Source organism: Clytia hemisphaerica, unplaced genomic scaffold, assembly GCF_902728285.1.
Source record: "Clytia hemisphaerica strain Z4C2 unplaced genomic scaffold, Clytia hemisphaerica genome assembly, whole genome shotgun sequence".
In the NCBI taxonomy this organism is placed as follows: Eukaryota; Metazoa; Cnidaria; class Hydrozoa; order Leptothecata; family Clytiidae; genus Clytia; species Clytia hemisphaerica.
The window spans coordinates 1,939,248-1,956,627 of record NW_027103962.1 but is presented as its reverse complement, the minus strand read 5'-3'; the positions used below and the strand labels follow the sequence as shown (position 1 = coordinate 1,956,627).

At 36.8% G+C, this 17,380-nt stretch overlaps 1 protein-coding gene across 1 annotated transcript; it reads left to right on the top strand.

The window, feature by feature from the left end:
• The first annotated feature begins 3,298 nt into the window (after window positions 1-3,298).
• LOC136810268 (small ribosomal subunit protein uS17-like) lies at window positions 3,299-12,193 on the top strand. The gene is made up of 4 exons (XM_067066838.1): window positions 3,299-3,408; window positions 5,500-5,628; window positions 11,087-11,292; window positions 12,039-12,193. Exons 1-4 carry the CDS (start codon window positions 3,397-3,399, stop codon window positions 12,160-12,162), a joined length of 471 nt encoding a protein of 156 aa, XP_066922939.1. The 5' UTR covers window positions 3,299-3,396; the 3' UTR covers window positions 12,163-12,193.
• The last annotated feature ends 5,187 nt before the right edge of the window (window positions 12,194-17,380 follow it).

The following is a 17,380-nucleotide window of genomic DNA, read 5'->3' as shown; positions in this document are numbered from 1 at the left end:
TGTATATTGAAGGGAACTATTATATGGTATTGGTTGCAATATTGGGTGGAGAAAGATAACACATATTTCAATCAAATTTCTATACTGGAGAGGTATTGTGGGCGTAGGAGCAAGGTATTAACAGGGTCACCGAACATTGCAAGCATATCTCGTTCTTGTGATTAACATAATATGCTGGCGCAATGCTGGGGGAACAGGGTCACCCAATCCCACTCAATCTCGTTCTTGTGAGAACAGAGGATGTGCGAAAATGACTTTAGAGCTGTGTTGTACAGGGCCGCCTTGTAGTGCACTCATGTTATACCATAACTATGCTGTTGGATATTGGTATAATATGGACTTTTCAAGCTGCATGTAAATTGGTCAGCGAAGTGAGCTTGTATAATAGTCTGTATAACGGTCGATTAAAATGGCTTTCCATAGCTGGAAATATTTTTACATGGAAAAACCTCATTTTGTTCTTCTTTCGACAGTTTTAGAAGGAGATTTCTGTGGGATTTTCATAATTAGCAGAGCTGGTGCAATACCTGAAAGGGTATCTTGGAAAGGCTTAGAAAATTGAATTGAGAAGATTTCATTAAAGCTGTTAAAAACTTACATAAACCAATATTTTCCAAGATGCCCTTTCAACAACGAGAAATATGTTTTGGAAATTTTAATTCAAAATCATCATACATGATTGTCAGGACAACCCTTAGTAGCAAATCTATCCTTTACTTGAAATTTTTTTGATTTAAGTGTATATTTTTTAGAATTTTAAAACCTGTTCATCATTTATTAATACCTTGTCAGTTTGTATAAGGACTTTTTCACATCACACGAGAGACAGTGAGCTTTTGAGGGTAGATTTTTAAACGTTGTTTCAACACAATTTATGTCTGAACTGTTGTTACCATTATCTATTTCTTTTGATTTTCTTTAATTTATCTTTTCTCGTACTAATCACTTCGCTGCTAAGGCGGACAATACATTCCCGTATTATCGCGCGCATTTTTTGATGCTTCCACCGCTTGGTCTCTGGAGGAAACAAACCCGTTTTTTCGTTCCTTAGGGAAAGTTGTTTATTTGACTTTTTAAGTTCTTCGAAAAATCCCCTCAAATTAGAATGTTCAATCTATTCTAATACCACCCCTGAAAATTTTGCCAAAAAGATCGCTCAAAAGTTAGAGGCTCAAATCCCCTTTCCCTAACCCTCGAGGCAAAAAACGCGTTTTTTTTACCTCCCAACAATTTTATACACAACGTGGAGCGGCGGACAAATTGCAAAAAGCTACTTTATAGTCTTTAATTTAGCATTTTCTTAGTTATTTTTTAGCCTGGATCGTTCTTTCATATCCAGCCATTCTTATTCGCGTCAGCATTCGGCTATTGCCGGCGTAAATTTGGCTTTTACCGACGTAAAACTGCTTACTGTACTATAGAACTGAGAATTTTTGCCGACGCAAATAGATCGGAATTACAGTAGAAAGGCTGCATATCTCAGCAAGTTTAAAAAAAATACATTTCCGTCTTAAAATAAATTCAGGAAAATCTGGAGAATCTTGGTGGGTTTTGGTTTAAAAGAAATAAAAATCAATTAATCAACAACTTAAGATTTAAAATCTTGAACACTGGTAGAAGAACCATAGTTTTTCTTTTTTGGCGTTCGTCTTAATATCAGGGTTCATTTTTTGGGTAAAATATTACCCTCCCTGACTTTAGATCCAGTGCTACAAAAATATTCGTTTGAGACGATGCTTAGTTCTGGGGACAAGAATATGAATTTCATATAGAAAATTTGTTTGTTTTGTTTTCTGTATATCATTACTCCACTTCCACTAATTTCAATTATTAGGAATGAATCAATCGTCAACCTCTCCTTATTATTGTTATATTATCGTGTATGTATAAATCTAATTTTTTACGAAAGAAAATTATAACTAAAGAAACAACTCAACACCGAACAAATTGATACTTTAACTTTTCGTTTTAATGAAATACTACCTTCGCTAACAAAAGCAAATTAGAAAACTTGGTAGGAGAGCAAGGCCAATAATATCAAATCATTATTATTTCTTCCAAAAAAGCTCAAGAAAGAATTAAATCCATATCGCAGATAGCACTCTTTTAATTCAAGCTCCTTGATCTCGTCGTAAAGATAGTAAAAGTGACGCTTAAGATTTCCTCCGTATCGGGCGGGTGGTCACAGATTGAACGAATCTTGAGCTTCTTTTGTTTTCGCTTAGCAATTTTTCCGAAATTGGCTGTATCGGCCTAAATCTTACTTTCTTACCTTCCAATCATGTTAAACAGTGAGCTTTTTATTCTATAGACCCAAGTTCCTTAATCTCCTCTCAAAGGTCAAAGTATTTTTTTAAAAGGGGTACATCGGCGCTACTCCAATTACGTACTCAGCCGACTCGCGCAGAGTAACTATTTTTTGGTTTTACTAACAGACACAATCGTGATCGCAATCAGAAGATTTTTCAATTCGTGTTAATAAAATGACTTGTAATAATATTCGTGTAATAAGGTAGGCCTGTCTTCAAGATTAGGCATGGAGGAGTGATATGATTCATTGAGATTCCACCACCCTTTTTAACACTTAACATAATATAAGACTACTGACCATGCTAAAGCTCCAAAGGAGTAGGCTGCTGACATCCACTAAACGGATTCGTGCTATTTCTGCTATTCAGAATAGACCTTCACTTCACTTCAGACAAAGCGTGTCGGGGAATATTTTCACATCTGATATATTAGAATAAGGATGGCCGCCGATCTAGTCTACACAATAGACAGATCCAGGCTTTTAGGCCTTACTCTTGGTCTATAGGCACTGCTATAGACGGCCACTAAGTGACCCCCGCCGGGAATTGCTTATTAATAGGTTTAAACATAATAGACAAGATTCACAAAAGATGTTTATCAATAGAGATTTTAAATAAAAGAATGTTTTATCTGGAGAATTTCAATATTCAAAACAAGAGCAGTGCTCATAGCCCGAATAGTAAGAGTTTTACGCTCGAAACGAAGGAAGATATGACGTAGCCTACCGCCGATCCAACATAGAATAGAAATTTCAGTTAATCTTATCAGACACCGAGCACATTGTAAACATCTCGGGGCTAACCCCCGTTTTCAAATTCATCCCGCCTCCTGAAAACTATTCCCATTCCTTTAGCGTTAGTGATCTTGTAGACGATTAAGATCGTTGTGAGACCGCGCCATCCCCACACACCCCCTCCACGCCCTGTGCGAAAAAGGGAGGGCGTACTTGATTCGAAGTATGGCGGAGTTATCGGCTACCGGTATTTTAAAAAACTGGATTGTGGGCCGCCCGCTTGAAGCTTCAGAATCAACGTGAACCGATTCTTTTTACGAAGGGTTTACTCGTGTGTGCAGAGGCCAGCCAAGATGTCGGAACAGGTTTGTTGCTTTACTTGTTATAAGCCCAATTAAATGGATTTTAGCATATTCCAGTACCAGTTTGAAATTCTTCTTTCATTTTTTTAATTCTGTGTGGCACCCGTCCAGTTGTTTATGCCCGAACGCCTAACCTTGGTCATCTCTTAAATTTGTCAAAAATTAAAATCAGATGAGTATTTGTTTCTAAATTTACATAAATAAATTAAATCTAAAATACTTAATTTTATATCAGTATAGTCATAAAGGAAAATTTTAAATTCCTAATTTGATAGTCATTTCCTAACTACAGTTAGAGAGCACATTGAGGGTCTTGAACTCCCAAAGTTTTCTTCTTAAACTTTGTCTATATCTGTTTTATCCCATTCAACCTGTTACCCATGTCATTAATAAACAAAGAGGAATGAATTTGTAGGGGTGGACAAATTAACCAGGTCTGGATGTGGACGGCGAAGTAAATATTTTTTATGAAACTTGTTGTTTTTTTGTCTATTCTAATGTAACGTAGGATTCTTTAGATTATCCCCTCGAACCTATGATGGTAATTACACTGCATACATTTACACCTTTCCAGTAATTCAAATTCTCAGAAAGGGTCCTTGAAAATCTCCATTCTACCATTGTGTAAAAATTGTTTGGGATGTATAAACAAATGTAATTTTGATAGAACTTATGTGAGAAAATATTAAAATCAACTTTCCCTAGGAAATGCAGGCAAAAACCGGAGAGCATCAAAACAATATGTTCATCTTATCTTATTATTGTACGCTTATTGCCCGGAGAGAGTTATATCGGATCACCCAAAGTTACCTTCATTTTTTTATTTTTCATTTTTTTATTTTTTTATCCACGGATCGCTGATAGTCACCTTTCCGGGGGTTTTGTTGTTTGGAATTGATTAACTAACAGTTAGGTAGGGTCAGGGTTGCTAGTAACGGCTTGTCACTGTGCCGGGTGCATACTCGGCGCCTTGGGCCCCGCAGGGTTGCTAGTAACGGCTCGAATTTCAGTCAGGTTTAAAAAAGGGGTACTTTTACCCATATTATAATAACATTACCCCCGTCTTTTGCCAGTTCGGTATAATATGTTATGAATTGCGTGGTTTTGCTGTGCGGTGATGGCTCAATGGATAGAGCGCTGGCTTCCGAATCTGAAGGTCTTTCTTTGGTGGTGGTTCGAATCCCACTCGGTGGGAAAATTAGGTTGGTCGAAATTGATGGACAAATGATTGACAGGTATGAAAACTCAGTCAGAAATGAGAAATTAAGTCTCAGAAACTCAGACAGTCAGAAAAGAGAAAGACAGGATCAGAGATAAGAAAATAAAATAAAAACATGAAGGTACTTTGGGTGATCCGATGTAACTCTTTCCTTATTGCCCATTCAGATCAATTTTGATAGTTGCGCTGGTTTGCGTATCATGCGTTTAAATCTCAAACATGAAAAGTTAAAGTATGTTCAAGCTCCAAAACCTTTTTTTAATTTTAAAATTTTGAAAAGATAAAATTTGATATTTAAGTTTTTGAAAGTACATAAAAACCTAAGACCATGAAAAGTATGTAATAAATATCAAAAACAAGAATACCTTAGTAAAATATTTAAAAATAAGACAAAAGTAGTATAATTTTTTTTTGATGTTTGGCAATGCCTTTTAGCAGAATGAATCAAGATACGAGCTAATTTTAACTGTTAATACAGCTTTTACCTTGTCAAGATTGAATGGATTGTGGATTGAAAATGAATATGTGTGCCTTGCAAAATTGCATAACGATTATGATAGGAAATTTTATGTTGCTCTTTCAAGAACTAATTTAAATTAAATAGATGTAATATAATTAATAAACTTCCTTTGATGTCCCTTTGGGAATTCAGAAACTGGTTCAATCCTAACTCCTTTGAGAGTAAGAGAAATTTCCTTGTATGACATTTTTACATTTGATACTGATAACTTAAGTTGTGATTTTTTAACCTTTTTAGTCTTCATAAAGGTGTGATATCTTAGTACAGGTCCTTTGTTCCTTCAGACTTTAGAGATAGAGGTGTAGGAGGTAATTAAAACGATATAACTGATTTTTTTTTCTCCATCTTCTTTTAGACAGAAAAAGCCTACCAAAAACAACCCACTATCTTCCAAAACAAGAAACGTGTTGCTGGTAAAGTAACAAAAGCCAAAGAACAACGTTTTGTCAAATCTGTTGGTTTGGGATTCAAAACTCCAAGAGAGGTATTATTTTTCTTTTAACCTTTCAAACTAATTAAAATCTCTTTTTCACCCAATTTCTTTCATTTTCCTAGCGTAGGGCTTTTGGCCAAAATTTAGACTTTTAAATCTAAGAGAGGACTAAATTTAACGAAAATGGCCAGAATTTGGAAAATTCTCATTGTCACTCTCCTCCTTGTTGTTGTAAGAATAATTGTATGTAAAAATTTCCTGGCTTGGGATCAATGACCATTGACTGGAACTTGCAAGTATTTTTGGACCTACCTCCGGGTGCCCCGGTGGAGGTCCTATAAATTAACCCACGTTCGTTCGTCTGTTACCAGCTTTTCTCAGGATTGGCTCATTAGTTTTTTTTGATTTTTGGCACAATGATGCAAAATGGTAATGCCCAAAATGTGACAGAGCCCGATTTTTGAAAAAAAATTCATTTTCATTGGATTTTTTCCCTATATTTCCAATTTTTTCACACAGAAACATTATTGATAACAATGCTCACCATCAAGCATGATTCAATTGTCGGGAAGTCTGCAATCTATGGTGGACTGAAAAACACTTCGAAAAATACTTCACTAATACACGTAATCAAGTAATGTTACATTTGTCACGAATGATGACATGTGGCATTCCCTATCTACTTTGTGCTATACAAAGCGTAACAAGCGACGACTTACACATTTCATACTACACTTCCATGACTATTTGAAACATAACCACACTTTATTATGAATGCGTGTCATACTATCATACTAAACTTACACATCACTCTCTACCATGATAACATAATACAAAGTGAGTATTGCAATATACCCCTCAAGTAATGGTAATTGCAGTAATTTCGGTAATCACGGTAATCACGCCCTTACGCCACAATATATCGCCCTTTATAGCGCCACACCATAATAAGACCTTGTATACAATATACCCCTCAGGTAATGGTAATTGCAGTAATTTCGGTAATCACGGTAATCACGCCCTTACGCCACAATATATCGCCCTTTATAGCGCCACACCACACCATAATAAGACAATGTATACAATATACCCCTCAGGTAATGGTAATTGCAGTAATTTCGGTAATCACGGTAATCACGCCCTTCCGCCACAATATATCGCCCTTTATAGCGCCACACCATTATAAGACAATGTATACAATATACCCCTCAGGTAATGGTAATTGCAGTAATTTCGGTAATCACGGTAATCACGCCCTTAAGCCACAATATATCGCCCTTCATAGCGCCACACCATAATAAGACAATGTATACAATGTACCCCTCAGGTAATGGTAATTGCAGTAATTTCGGTAATCACGGTAATCACGCCCTTACGCCACAATATATCGCCCTTTATAGCGCCACATCATAATAAGACATTGTATACAATATACCCCTCAGGTAATGGTAATTGCAGTAATTTCGGTAATCACGGTAATCACGCCCTTACGCCACAATATATCGCCCTTTATAGCGCCACACCATAATAAGACAATGTATACAATATACCCCTCAGGTAATGGTAATTGCAGTAATTTCGGTAATCACGGTAATCACGCCCTTCCGCCACAATATATCGCCCTTTATAGCGCCACACCATTATAAGACAATGTATACAATATACCCCTCAGGTAATGGTAATTGCAGTAATTTTGGTAATCACGGTAATCACGCCCTTAAGCCACAATATATCGCCCTTCATAGCGCCACACCATAATAAGACAATGTATACAATGTACCCCTCAGGTAATGGTAATTGCAGTAATTTCGGTAATCACGGTAATCACACCCTTACGCCACATTGTCTTATTATGGTGTGGCGTTATTAAGGGCGATTTATTGTGGCGTAAAGGCGTGATTACCGTGATTACCGAAATCACTGCAATTACCATTACTTGAGGGGTATAGTGTATACATTGTCTTATTATTGTGTGGCGTTATAAAGGGCGATACATTGTGGCGTAAGGGCGTGATTACCGTGATTACCGAAATTACTGCAATTACCATTACCTGAGGGGTATATTGTATACAATGTCTTATTATGATGTGGCGCTATAAAGGGCGATATATTGTGGCGTAAGGGCGTGATTACCGTGATTACCGAAATTACTGCAATTACCATTACCTGAGGGGTATATTGTATACAATGTCTTATTATGATGTGGCGCTATAAAGGGCGATATATTGTGGCGTAAGGGCGTGATTACCGTGATTACCGAAATTACTGCAATTACCATTACCTGAGGGGTACATTGTATACATTGTCTTATTATGGTGTGGCGCTATAAAGGGCGATATATTGTGGCGTAAAGGCGTGATTACCGTGATTACCGAAATTACTGCAATTACCATTACCTGAGGGGTATATTGCAATACTCACTTTGTATTATGTTATCATGGTAGAGAGTGATGTGTAAGTTTAGTATGATAGTATGACACGCATTCATAATAAAGTGTGGTTATGTTTCAAATAGTCATGGAAGTGTAGTATGAAATGTGTAAGTCGTCGCTTGTTACGCTTTGTATAGCACAAAGTAGATAGGGAATGCCACATGTCATCATTCGTGACAAATGTAACATTACTTGATTACGTGTATTAGTGAAGTATTTTTCGAAGTGTTTTTCAGTCCACCATAGATTGCAGACTTCCCCAATTGTCAATAAAACTGATTTTTGCAACCAGAACTTTCTATTTTTTTTTTCCTTGCAACCCTTTCCTCTCCCCCCCCCCCCCCATCAACAATCAATGATGAATTTTTTGCGTTATGCATTTTCACTAAACGCTATATTTTCTGACTGATTTTTTTCATTTTTCTCCTTGCATTGCTATCTAACTTTCATCATCAGGTAGGTCCATTCAGCATCTAGCTTGTTAGTTTTAAAAAGAGCATTTCTCAACTTCAGTTGAGCTAGAATCTGACAATTGTGTATGTAAAACTTTGGGGCAGGCTGCTAACTTCATCCTCAGGCGAATCCCTGGCAGTCGGTACCACTACTCTCAGGTACCTAATAGCCGGGGGTTTGGAATAAGCAGGGGGGTTGGAAAAAATCCTAAAATTTAATAAGCGGGGGGGGGTCGGAATCAAAATGTCCTGGGTGGAAAATGTTCGAAAAGGAGGCTAATACAGCAGAATTAGGGCAAAAGAGGGGACTTTCAGAAAATTTTTTCCTAAAAATCAATAAGCGGGAGGGTTGGAATAAGAATGTCCTGGGTGGAAAATTTTCAAAAAATTAATTAGCGCCCCCCCCCCCCCGGCTATTAGGTACCCGAGAGTACATGAAAAAGGCAACTATGTTCGGGAAATACTACCCCAAACAGGAAGGTGAAAATAACCTGAAAAGGAAACTGTTTCCAGATTGAAAATTTCATCACTTTTTTGTTTCCCGTTTCTGTCAAGAACTTTTCATCGTTCCCGAACAGGAAATAGTATTTTTGTAAACAAAGCAAGTTTTTGTTTCCCTATCAAGAAAAAGTTTCCAAATAGGGAAGTTTTTTAATTGGGAATAGGGAAAGAGGAATTAAGAAGCGATTACCAGGTGGATTTCTTAACTACCTGGTGAATATTATTTGTTTTCCTTTCCCAATTTGGAAAGTCTAGTCATTTCGGGAAGTTTTCCACCTTCCCGTTCGAAAAATATTTCCTGTTAAGGCAATAGTTGCCTTTTTCATATAGTGTTCCCGACTGCCTGGTGTTGGTATTTTCATTCTTTCAAAATTTCCATTTAAAAGGTGTGATCATGAGTTTTTAGCACCAAAACAAGGCTAATAAACTTTGGGGAGGGCTGTAGACTTCAAAAATGGTTGGATTTGATCGGAATTTTGCACACTTGATCATTGTGGGTGTTTTTTTTCTTCATATTTTCAAAATTTCCATTTTAAAGGCTTAGTCATAATTTTTAGCCTCACAACTGAAGTTGAGCCCAGTGCGGTTAGCACGTTCGACTGCGCTTGACAGTGTTTTTAAGTTTTGCTTTAAAATAAACAACATTTTGTTATTGAACATGGTGGGCCAGCCAAACTAGAAATACTTGGATATAATATAGGAAAGAAATTGTGACCCATTTTCAACGTCTTTATAGTGGGGTCGTTTAGCATAATTTACGGGAAAACAATAAGATCTAGCTGAAACTTTCTCCAGACCTTCCCTATAGGATGGTTATGCCTCAGGAAAAATTCCCCTATAATCCCACTGGTGGAACATCCCTTTTTTGGGACATTTCTTTTTTCCCCAGGCAAAACCCTAAGGGCGAAATTTTTTGAAAATTTCAAACTCATTTTCAGACATTATCAAGTATACCATTCGAAAGCTCTCGAAAAACTATATAGAAGACTTTTAAACGGTTATAGCTGATTTCCTTACCTAACTCGAGATATTTCATGCGCAAGTTCCACTTTTCGCCACACTTTGGTCAAAATTGACCATAAATAGCATCTTCTGCGTGAATTATCTTGAGTTAGGTAATGAAATCGACTATACCCGTTTAAAAGTCTTCTATATAGTTTTTCGAGAGCTTTCGAATGGTATACATGATATTGTCTGGAAATAAGTTTGAAATTTTCAAAAAATTTCGCCCTTAGGATTTTGCCTGGGGAAAATAGAAATGTCCCAAAAAAGAGATGTTCCACCAGTGGGATTTTAGGGGAATTTTTCCTGAGGTATAAGCATCCTATAGAGAAGGTCTGAGAAAGTTTCAGCTAGATCTTATTTTTTTCCTACAAACAGCCTGTATTTTTGTAACACGACCACACTATTAATCAGATGTTAATCATAGTGTCCTCCCCCCCCTTTATAAAGGGGGGGGGAAATCAATTTTCCAGTTTTGAATGGGTGAGGGGGAGAAATGAAAATTTGGATAGTAAAGGGGGGGAAAAAAGAGGGGAAAAACATCGATAGTTGGCAAATTTGGTGGGGGGAAGTGTGAAATCACTTCAATTTTATCTCAGCAACCAGTCAGTCCACTACATGATATCATGTGATTAGATCATGATTGAAAATTAACCAATTTTCGTTCTATTTTGTCTAGTATTCCTTTTGCAGCAAAATTTTACGTCTGCGTCAGGTTGAAATTTGAGAAATTTATACGGGTATATGGGGGGGAAATGATATTTTCAGAATTTTCTAGGGGGAAAGCAAAAAAGAGGGGGGAAACTAAAAAACTGAAAAGTCATAGGGGGAAAAAAAAGAGGGGGGAGGTTTAAAAAAATCAAGAATTTGGTGGGGGAACAAACCCTGGAGGACACTATGCTGTTTAGAAATGCTTGAGAGTTTTGTAATTTGGGAAGTAGATATCCTAACTAAAAATTTGATCTATCACTTGGTTCTTTGATACTTAGTTCTTTAATTGTAAACTTTTAAGTCGTCGATATTCACTTTGCGATAAATTTGAATAAAAGTATCAAATTCATACTAACAATCCAAAAATTGCTTCTTATTCTGTCTTATTAATCAGTTTCTTTTTTCTGTCAGGCCATCGAAGGTACTTTCATCGATAAAAAATGTCCATTTACCGGAAACGTTAGCATCAGAGGACGTATTTTAACTGGAATTGTTCAAAACATGAAAATGAAGAGAACTATTACCCTCAGACGTGATTACCTTCATTTCATCAAAAAATACCAAAGATTCGAAAAACGACACAAAAATCTTGTTGCACACATGTCACCCTGCTTCCGGTAAGTTTTATTTCTTTGGGTTGGCACCAATGAAGTCTAAGCCCAAAGGGCTAGAATCGAATCTTTAACCTTTCTCAGGTAAGAAAAAGTGAAGCCTGGAAATATGCGCCGTATTTTTGACGACGGATGATTCTAGCGATTCCTTTGTTTTCGAGTGATATCATTTTCGAAATTTTGGTGTAAATTTTAGTTTCAATCTGTTATTTGTGTAAAAAAACAGGTGGACCGTGCTAGGCCGCGTAACTTGAGTTTAAAGCCCTAAAGCGCTATTGAGAACTTTTTATCCTTTCTCCACAAGGAAAAGTTTGAAGCTTTAAATTTATGCCGAATTTATAATGATGGATCTATGATGAATCTAGCCCTTTGTTTTTAATCGGCATATTTTTCAAAATCTGGCAATAGGTTTCACTTTAAATCTGGCGCTCAATTTTAAGTGTACGATAGCAAGATTATCTTAAAATATCAGGCTGTTTGATAAGACTGGTTCAAATGCACTCCAATGTTTGTTCCGTTTAAACTGGTTTAAATGCACCCATGAGTGTTGGATGAAGTTTAATCGCAGTAAAACTATCCTTTGATCCTTCAGCATTTTTAAGAGACTGACGTCAGTATTATTGCTTTCAATCTTGGATGCATTTGCGTGGCTATGTTAGTATTTGACATTGGCGCAATACAAATAGTTGGATGAATTTGTGCTGGCCTTTAGTTTTACTTGGTGTGTAAATTGTATTTTGTTTCTTTTTTAGTGACGTACAACATGGAGATTTAGTGACAGTCGGTCAATGCCGTCCACTCAGCAAAACTGTTCGATTCAACGTACTAAAGGTCGCCAAAACAAACAGTGCAAAAAAATCTTTTGAGAAATTTTAAATAATTATCAAAGATGTTAAAAACCCTTGAATTGCTTGTCTATTCTTTTGATTCATTGGATCCTTTAATTTAACCTTTGTTCGTCTGTTACCAGCTTTTCTCAGGATTGGCTATGGCCCATTGTTCTTTTCTGATTCAAGTGAGGGAGCCCAATTTTCAAAAAAAAATATTTTTGGGGAAATTTCAGGGGGGTACAGAGGCAGGGTACTAATAGTAGAGGCCACTATGTCTTCCCGTGTGCAGCAGCTTGTGCAAAGGGATTTTATGATTGAATATTGTTCCTTGAATGTAGAAGATCAAAATTTGAGAGGTGGGGCCGGGTGTGACTACTCGTTGCCATGGAAACTGACGTCATTGGTTACTATGGCAACCAAAATAAAAAGTCAAAATTGAAAATTTTTTGTTTCATTCGAAAGAGCATGAAAAACTGATGAAGAAAAAGGTCACAACCTATATCTGAAAATGAATATATTAGGAGATATAAAGGAAATAAGGCAAAATGACGTCATAAAACAATGACGTCATCGAAAAATCAAAATTTGCCAAAATTCGAAAATTTTTGGTTTTTTGAAAAGAAGACCCTCCAGTGAACATAAAATATTATTACGAAAACGTTTGAAAATTCGTTAAAAAAAGTCTAGCGGTCAAAATTGACAATTTCATTTTTTGCCTGTCGAAGGTTGGAGCTTGCCCAACATTACAGGCAAAATTTAAAAATATCAATTTTTGCTCATAGACTTCTTAACCTTTAGACACCGCTGTTTTTAAAAACAGTGCGCGCTGCTGCCGCTGTTTTTTTCATGAAAATGGAGGTTTCGCGGAAAATGTCATAAAATCTGAACCGCTAAAGCTTAAGTAAAAAGTAAACCCATTTTGAAAAGCTAAGGATCTATTATTTCAGATAATACCAAAAAGATGCCTCGTCACCCTTTTAAACCTGACACCACAGCCTCAAATCAAAACAGTAAAAATTCCATGTTTACGATTTTTTCACTTTTTTTCTTTTTTTTGACAAATTGAATGAAAAAAGTGGGTACAAGGTAAGGATTGGTCCCAGAAAAATTATTTGGTTTTAGTTTATGTTATAAGCCACCATTGTGTGAAATTTCAGGGCTGAAGAAGCTCATTTCATCTCAGAATCTAAGTTTCGGTGAAGCACACTTTTCCTCCAAAATCGACACTCTGGCCGCAACAGGTAAATTAAGTGGTCCCGTTGCTCTAAAATTGGCCCTACACTTACCCTAAACCTGTAAAATTACTACAATAATCATAACAGACTCTCTATCATGTAAATTCAAGCAATAAAACACCAGAATAGTGAAAAAACTGAGGCAAAACAGCCTGAGTTGTTGGAGCTAGAGATAGGCATGTATGTCAGGAAATACCCCCTAAAACCCCTTCAAACCACATAGAAACTGCCAATAAAGGTTCTCTATCTCATATAATGATATTTATATGCTGAAACCAAGAAAAAACCAGACATAAACATGACTTTTCAGTCCAAAAATCCATCAAACACCCTCTGTCCACCACTAAAACGATGTTTTGTTGACATTTGAAAAATACACCGACATTGAGTTCCGATATCTCGAGATGTATAAAAGCAGGACCCGTAAAATTTTGAATGAATGAACCTTCACCCCTATCCTGTCTGCTAAATTTTACAGAATAGAAAAATTCAAACTGGTCTTTATTTTATTAAACTTTGAAAGGACCCCAGTATCAAAACGTACGTGGTACGTCTCTCGGCCTGTATATATGACGTACGTGGTACGTCTCTCGGCGTCTAAAGGTTAAAAAGGATTTTCAGACTTTTTTCGTAATAATATTTTTTGTTCACTGGAAGGTATTCTTTCCAAAAAACCAAAAAATTTCAATTTTGATGACCTTTTATTTTGGTTGCCATAGTAACCAATGACGTCAGTTTCCATGGCAACCGGTGGTCACACCCGGCCCCACCTCTCAAATTTTGATCTTCTACATTCAAGGAACAATATTCAATCATAAAATCCCTTTGCACAAGCTGCTGCACACGGGAAGCTTTTTCGCGACATAGTGGCCCCTACTATAACAACCCATATGGCACTAACTTGATTTTTTACTAAAATTTTGTTTAGTACCACCCACCCATATTTAGTACCTGGTACTACTTCATTTTTGCTGTAAAAAATAGGAACACCACCCATAAAATCTTAAATTTTACAGATTAGACCAAGAGAGGGGTACTATTGTTAGTTTTTCAGACTGAAAATTGACAGATAATTCAAGCAAACTGTCAATGATGGAGTCAGAAGCTTTTGTCCTTTGATTTTCATCACACACTTCTTGACCATTTTGGAAGTCTTTTCATCAAAAAAAATTCTCAAAAACGGATAAAAAATTTGTCGATTAAAAAAATTTCAAATTAAAAAAATTAATATTTGAAAAAAGTCAAAATATTACAGCAAACTACTTTTTTATTGAAAAACAGCAAAATTCTGTGAAAAATTATCCAAATAGTATCCTGTACTTGCTTGAAGAGTGAAAAATGCACACCCCCACCCTCAAAGTAGTACCAGGTACTAACTTTTTTTAAATGCAAAAATAGTAAGTCTGCGACCGCAGTCGGAGGCGACCCGAAGGCTCCTCTTTCGATAGCTATCTACCCGAAGGTAGGGGAGGGCGCCACTCTTTCTCCCTGGATTTCTCCACTTACCCTTGATCCTTCTCTTAGTTGCCGAGCATCGAGCAGAGAGGCATCAAGTACCATTTTGGGAATCTTTGGTATGACCCGGCTGGGGGTTGAACCCACAACCTTGCGAACCGTAGCCGGATGCTCTACCACTGTACTACGGTCGCTGAAAATAAACACCACCACCTGGGTCTGTGAAAAATTATCCAAATAGTATCCTGTACTTGCTTGAAGAGTGAAAAATGCACACCCCCACCCTCAAAGTAGTACCAGGTACTAACTTTTTTTAAATGCAAAAATAGTAAGTCTGCGACCGCAGTCGGAGGCGACCCGAAGGCTCCTCTTTCGATAGCTATCTACCCGAAGGTAGGGGAGGGCGCCACTCTTTCTCCCTGGATTTCTCCACTTACCCTTGATCCTTCTCTTAGTTGCCGAGCATCGAGCAGAGAGGCATCAAGTACCATTTTGGGAATCTTTGGTATGACCCGGCTGGGGGTTGAACCCACAACCTTGCGAACCGTAGCCGGATGCTCTACCACTGTACTACGGTCGCTGAAAATAGACACCACCACCTGGCTATTGGTCTGTACCCCCCCCTCCCCCTGGAAATTTAGGCCAAAAACTAACTAAAAATGCGGTATTCTGGACTTTGTGTGAAATTGCTTAATTAATTTTATCTGATTTTTCTGCTGAAAGATAAAGGGCAAGGTTCTCTGAAAAGTGCCTTTTCGCGACGAATTTCTACGAATAATCCCTCACGAAAATTTTCAGACTCATTCTCGCTAAATTCGCGAAAATTAAGTTTTGATTCTTCGTAGCCATTCCAGTTATGGAGACTACCGTACACACATATTAATCTCGTCATCAAACTAACGAAAAATGTGAAAATCTGAAAAAATTCGCCTATTCGCGAAATTAAATTCTTCGTGAAAATAAGTCCCGCGAAGATTAAATTATTTCGCGAGGAAAGCTGTCTCGCGAAAATTAATTCCCTTAAGGTAATAAGTACAAAATTTTAATTTCTAGGCCATCGTTCGCGAAAAAATTTTCGTCTAATTCGCGATTTTTCCACCAGGAGTAATTCTTCAATCTTAGATCATCATCACTGAAAAAAATATTCATTCAATCAAAAGATATCAAACAAAGTTTGTTATTGGTTGACCAACAAAAGGCTGTTTTTTGTCGTTTTTTTGACTTCGAAATAATCAAAAAACATCAAAAAAGAGCCCTTTAAATATTGCAGCAAAATGCACTTTTGAGAGCTCCTTATTTTCAAAAAAAAATCAGAAAAAGTCTGTCTCAAAAGTAAGTGGCCACTTCGGGTTTTTTTTTACTTTTTCTCAGCACCCATTCAAAATAAAGAAATAAGATTTTTTCTACTGGTTCAAAAACCATGACAATAGGCTAGTTAGATGATTTAAACATCTAGAAGAAAAGCAGTTAAATACAATAGGATAGTTAAAAGATTTAAACCTTGCTGATCTCAAATCTAGAAGAAAAGCAGTTTTACAAAAGTTTTGCTGCATGAAAAACTTTAACATCTCTACATTATTAAGCCCAGATTTAAGTTTCTGAAAACCAATCTCTTTTGAAAATACTTCCATTCATATGTGGAATATGCTGAGAAAACTTTAGAATTTTTGCCCCCGCAGGAGCGCAGCGACGAGGAGGCACTCATAGCTTCACGCATAGATATTGGACTGGAATCTCGATTTTTTGCGAATTGTTTTTGTTTTTGTGTTTGCGTCGTAATCGGCTTTCCGGCAAATTAAGTGTTCCGCAAAAATATGGCGGTAAATTATACAGCGGTAAATGTTATACATATATTCATATTATATACGTTAAATATGCTATTACCATTATTGCGTATTACATTTTATCAGTTTTGATTTAGCATTGAAAAGCTGAAGCGAGTGTTATAAATGCAAATTATAGAAAAAGTATAGTGATTACACTATAACACGAATTACAATATTACTTCTGCAAATCAAAACAAACAAAATGGCAGACTGGTTATGATGAGAATCTTACTCACGGCAGACATCCTCATACCCCCCTTCTGTTTTTCCAATTCCTATCTCTCTATCTCCTTTTCTATTTTCTGACTTTCTGAGACTTGTTTTCTGATTTCTACTAACTTTTCTATGAATTTGATACTGCAAATTCAAACTTTCTCCAAATATCGACCCGACCGGGATTCGAACCCACCAAATGTAAGAATCTCTGATCAGAAACCCAGCGCGCTATCCGTTGAGCCACACTCGCACAGCAGAATACAAAATTTGTAAATACTTATAGAATGTCTAATCGGATTTTGAAAATGCGGGTCAAAAAGTAGGATGAGGATGTCTGCCGTGAGTAAAATTCTTATGATGATGAGCTGATTCATTGACTGGAAAAAGTGTTTTGTATGATGACAGTACCTTTACGGCCATTCAAAATCTCGGTGTTTTCGTAGGCACTTTAGGCCGATTTTCAAACTTTCAAACCCCCCTGTCAAACTTGGTTTTTTGGAAAGCTCTATCTTTTCTCGTTTCAACGAGGGGT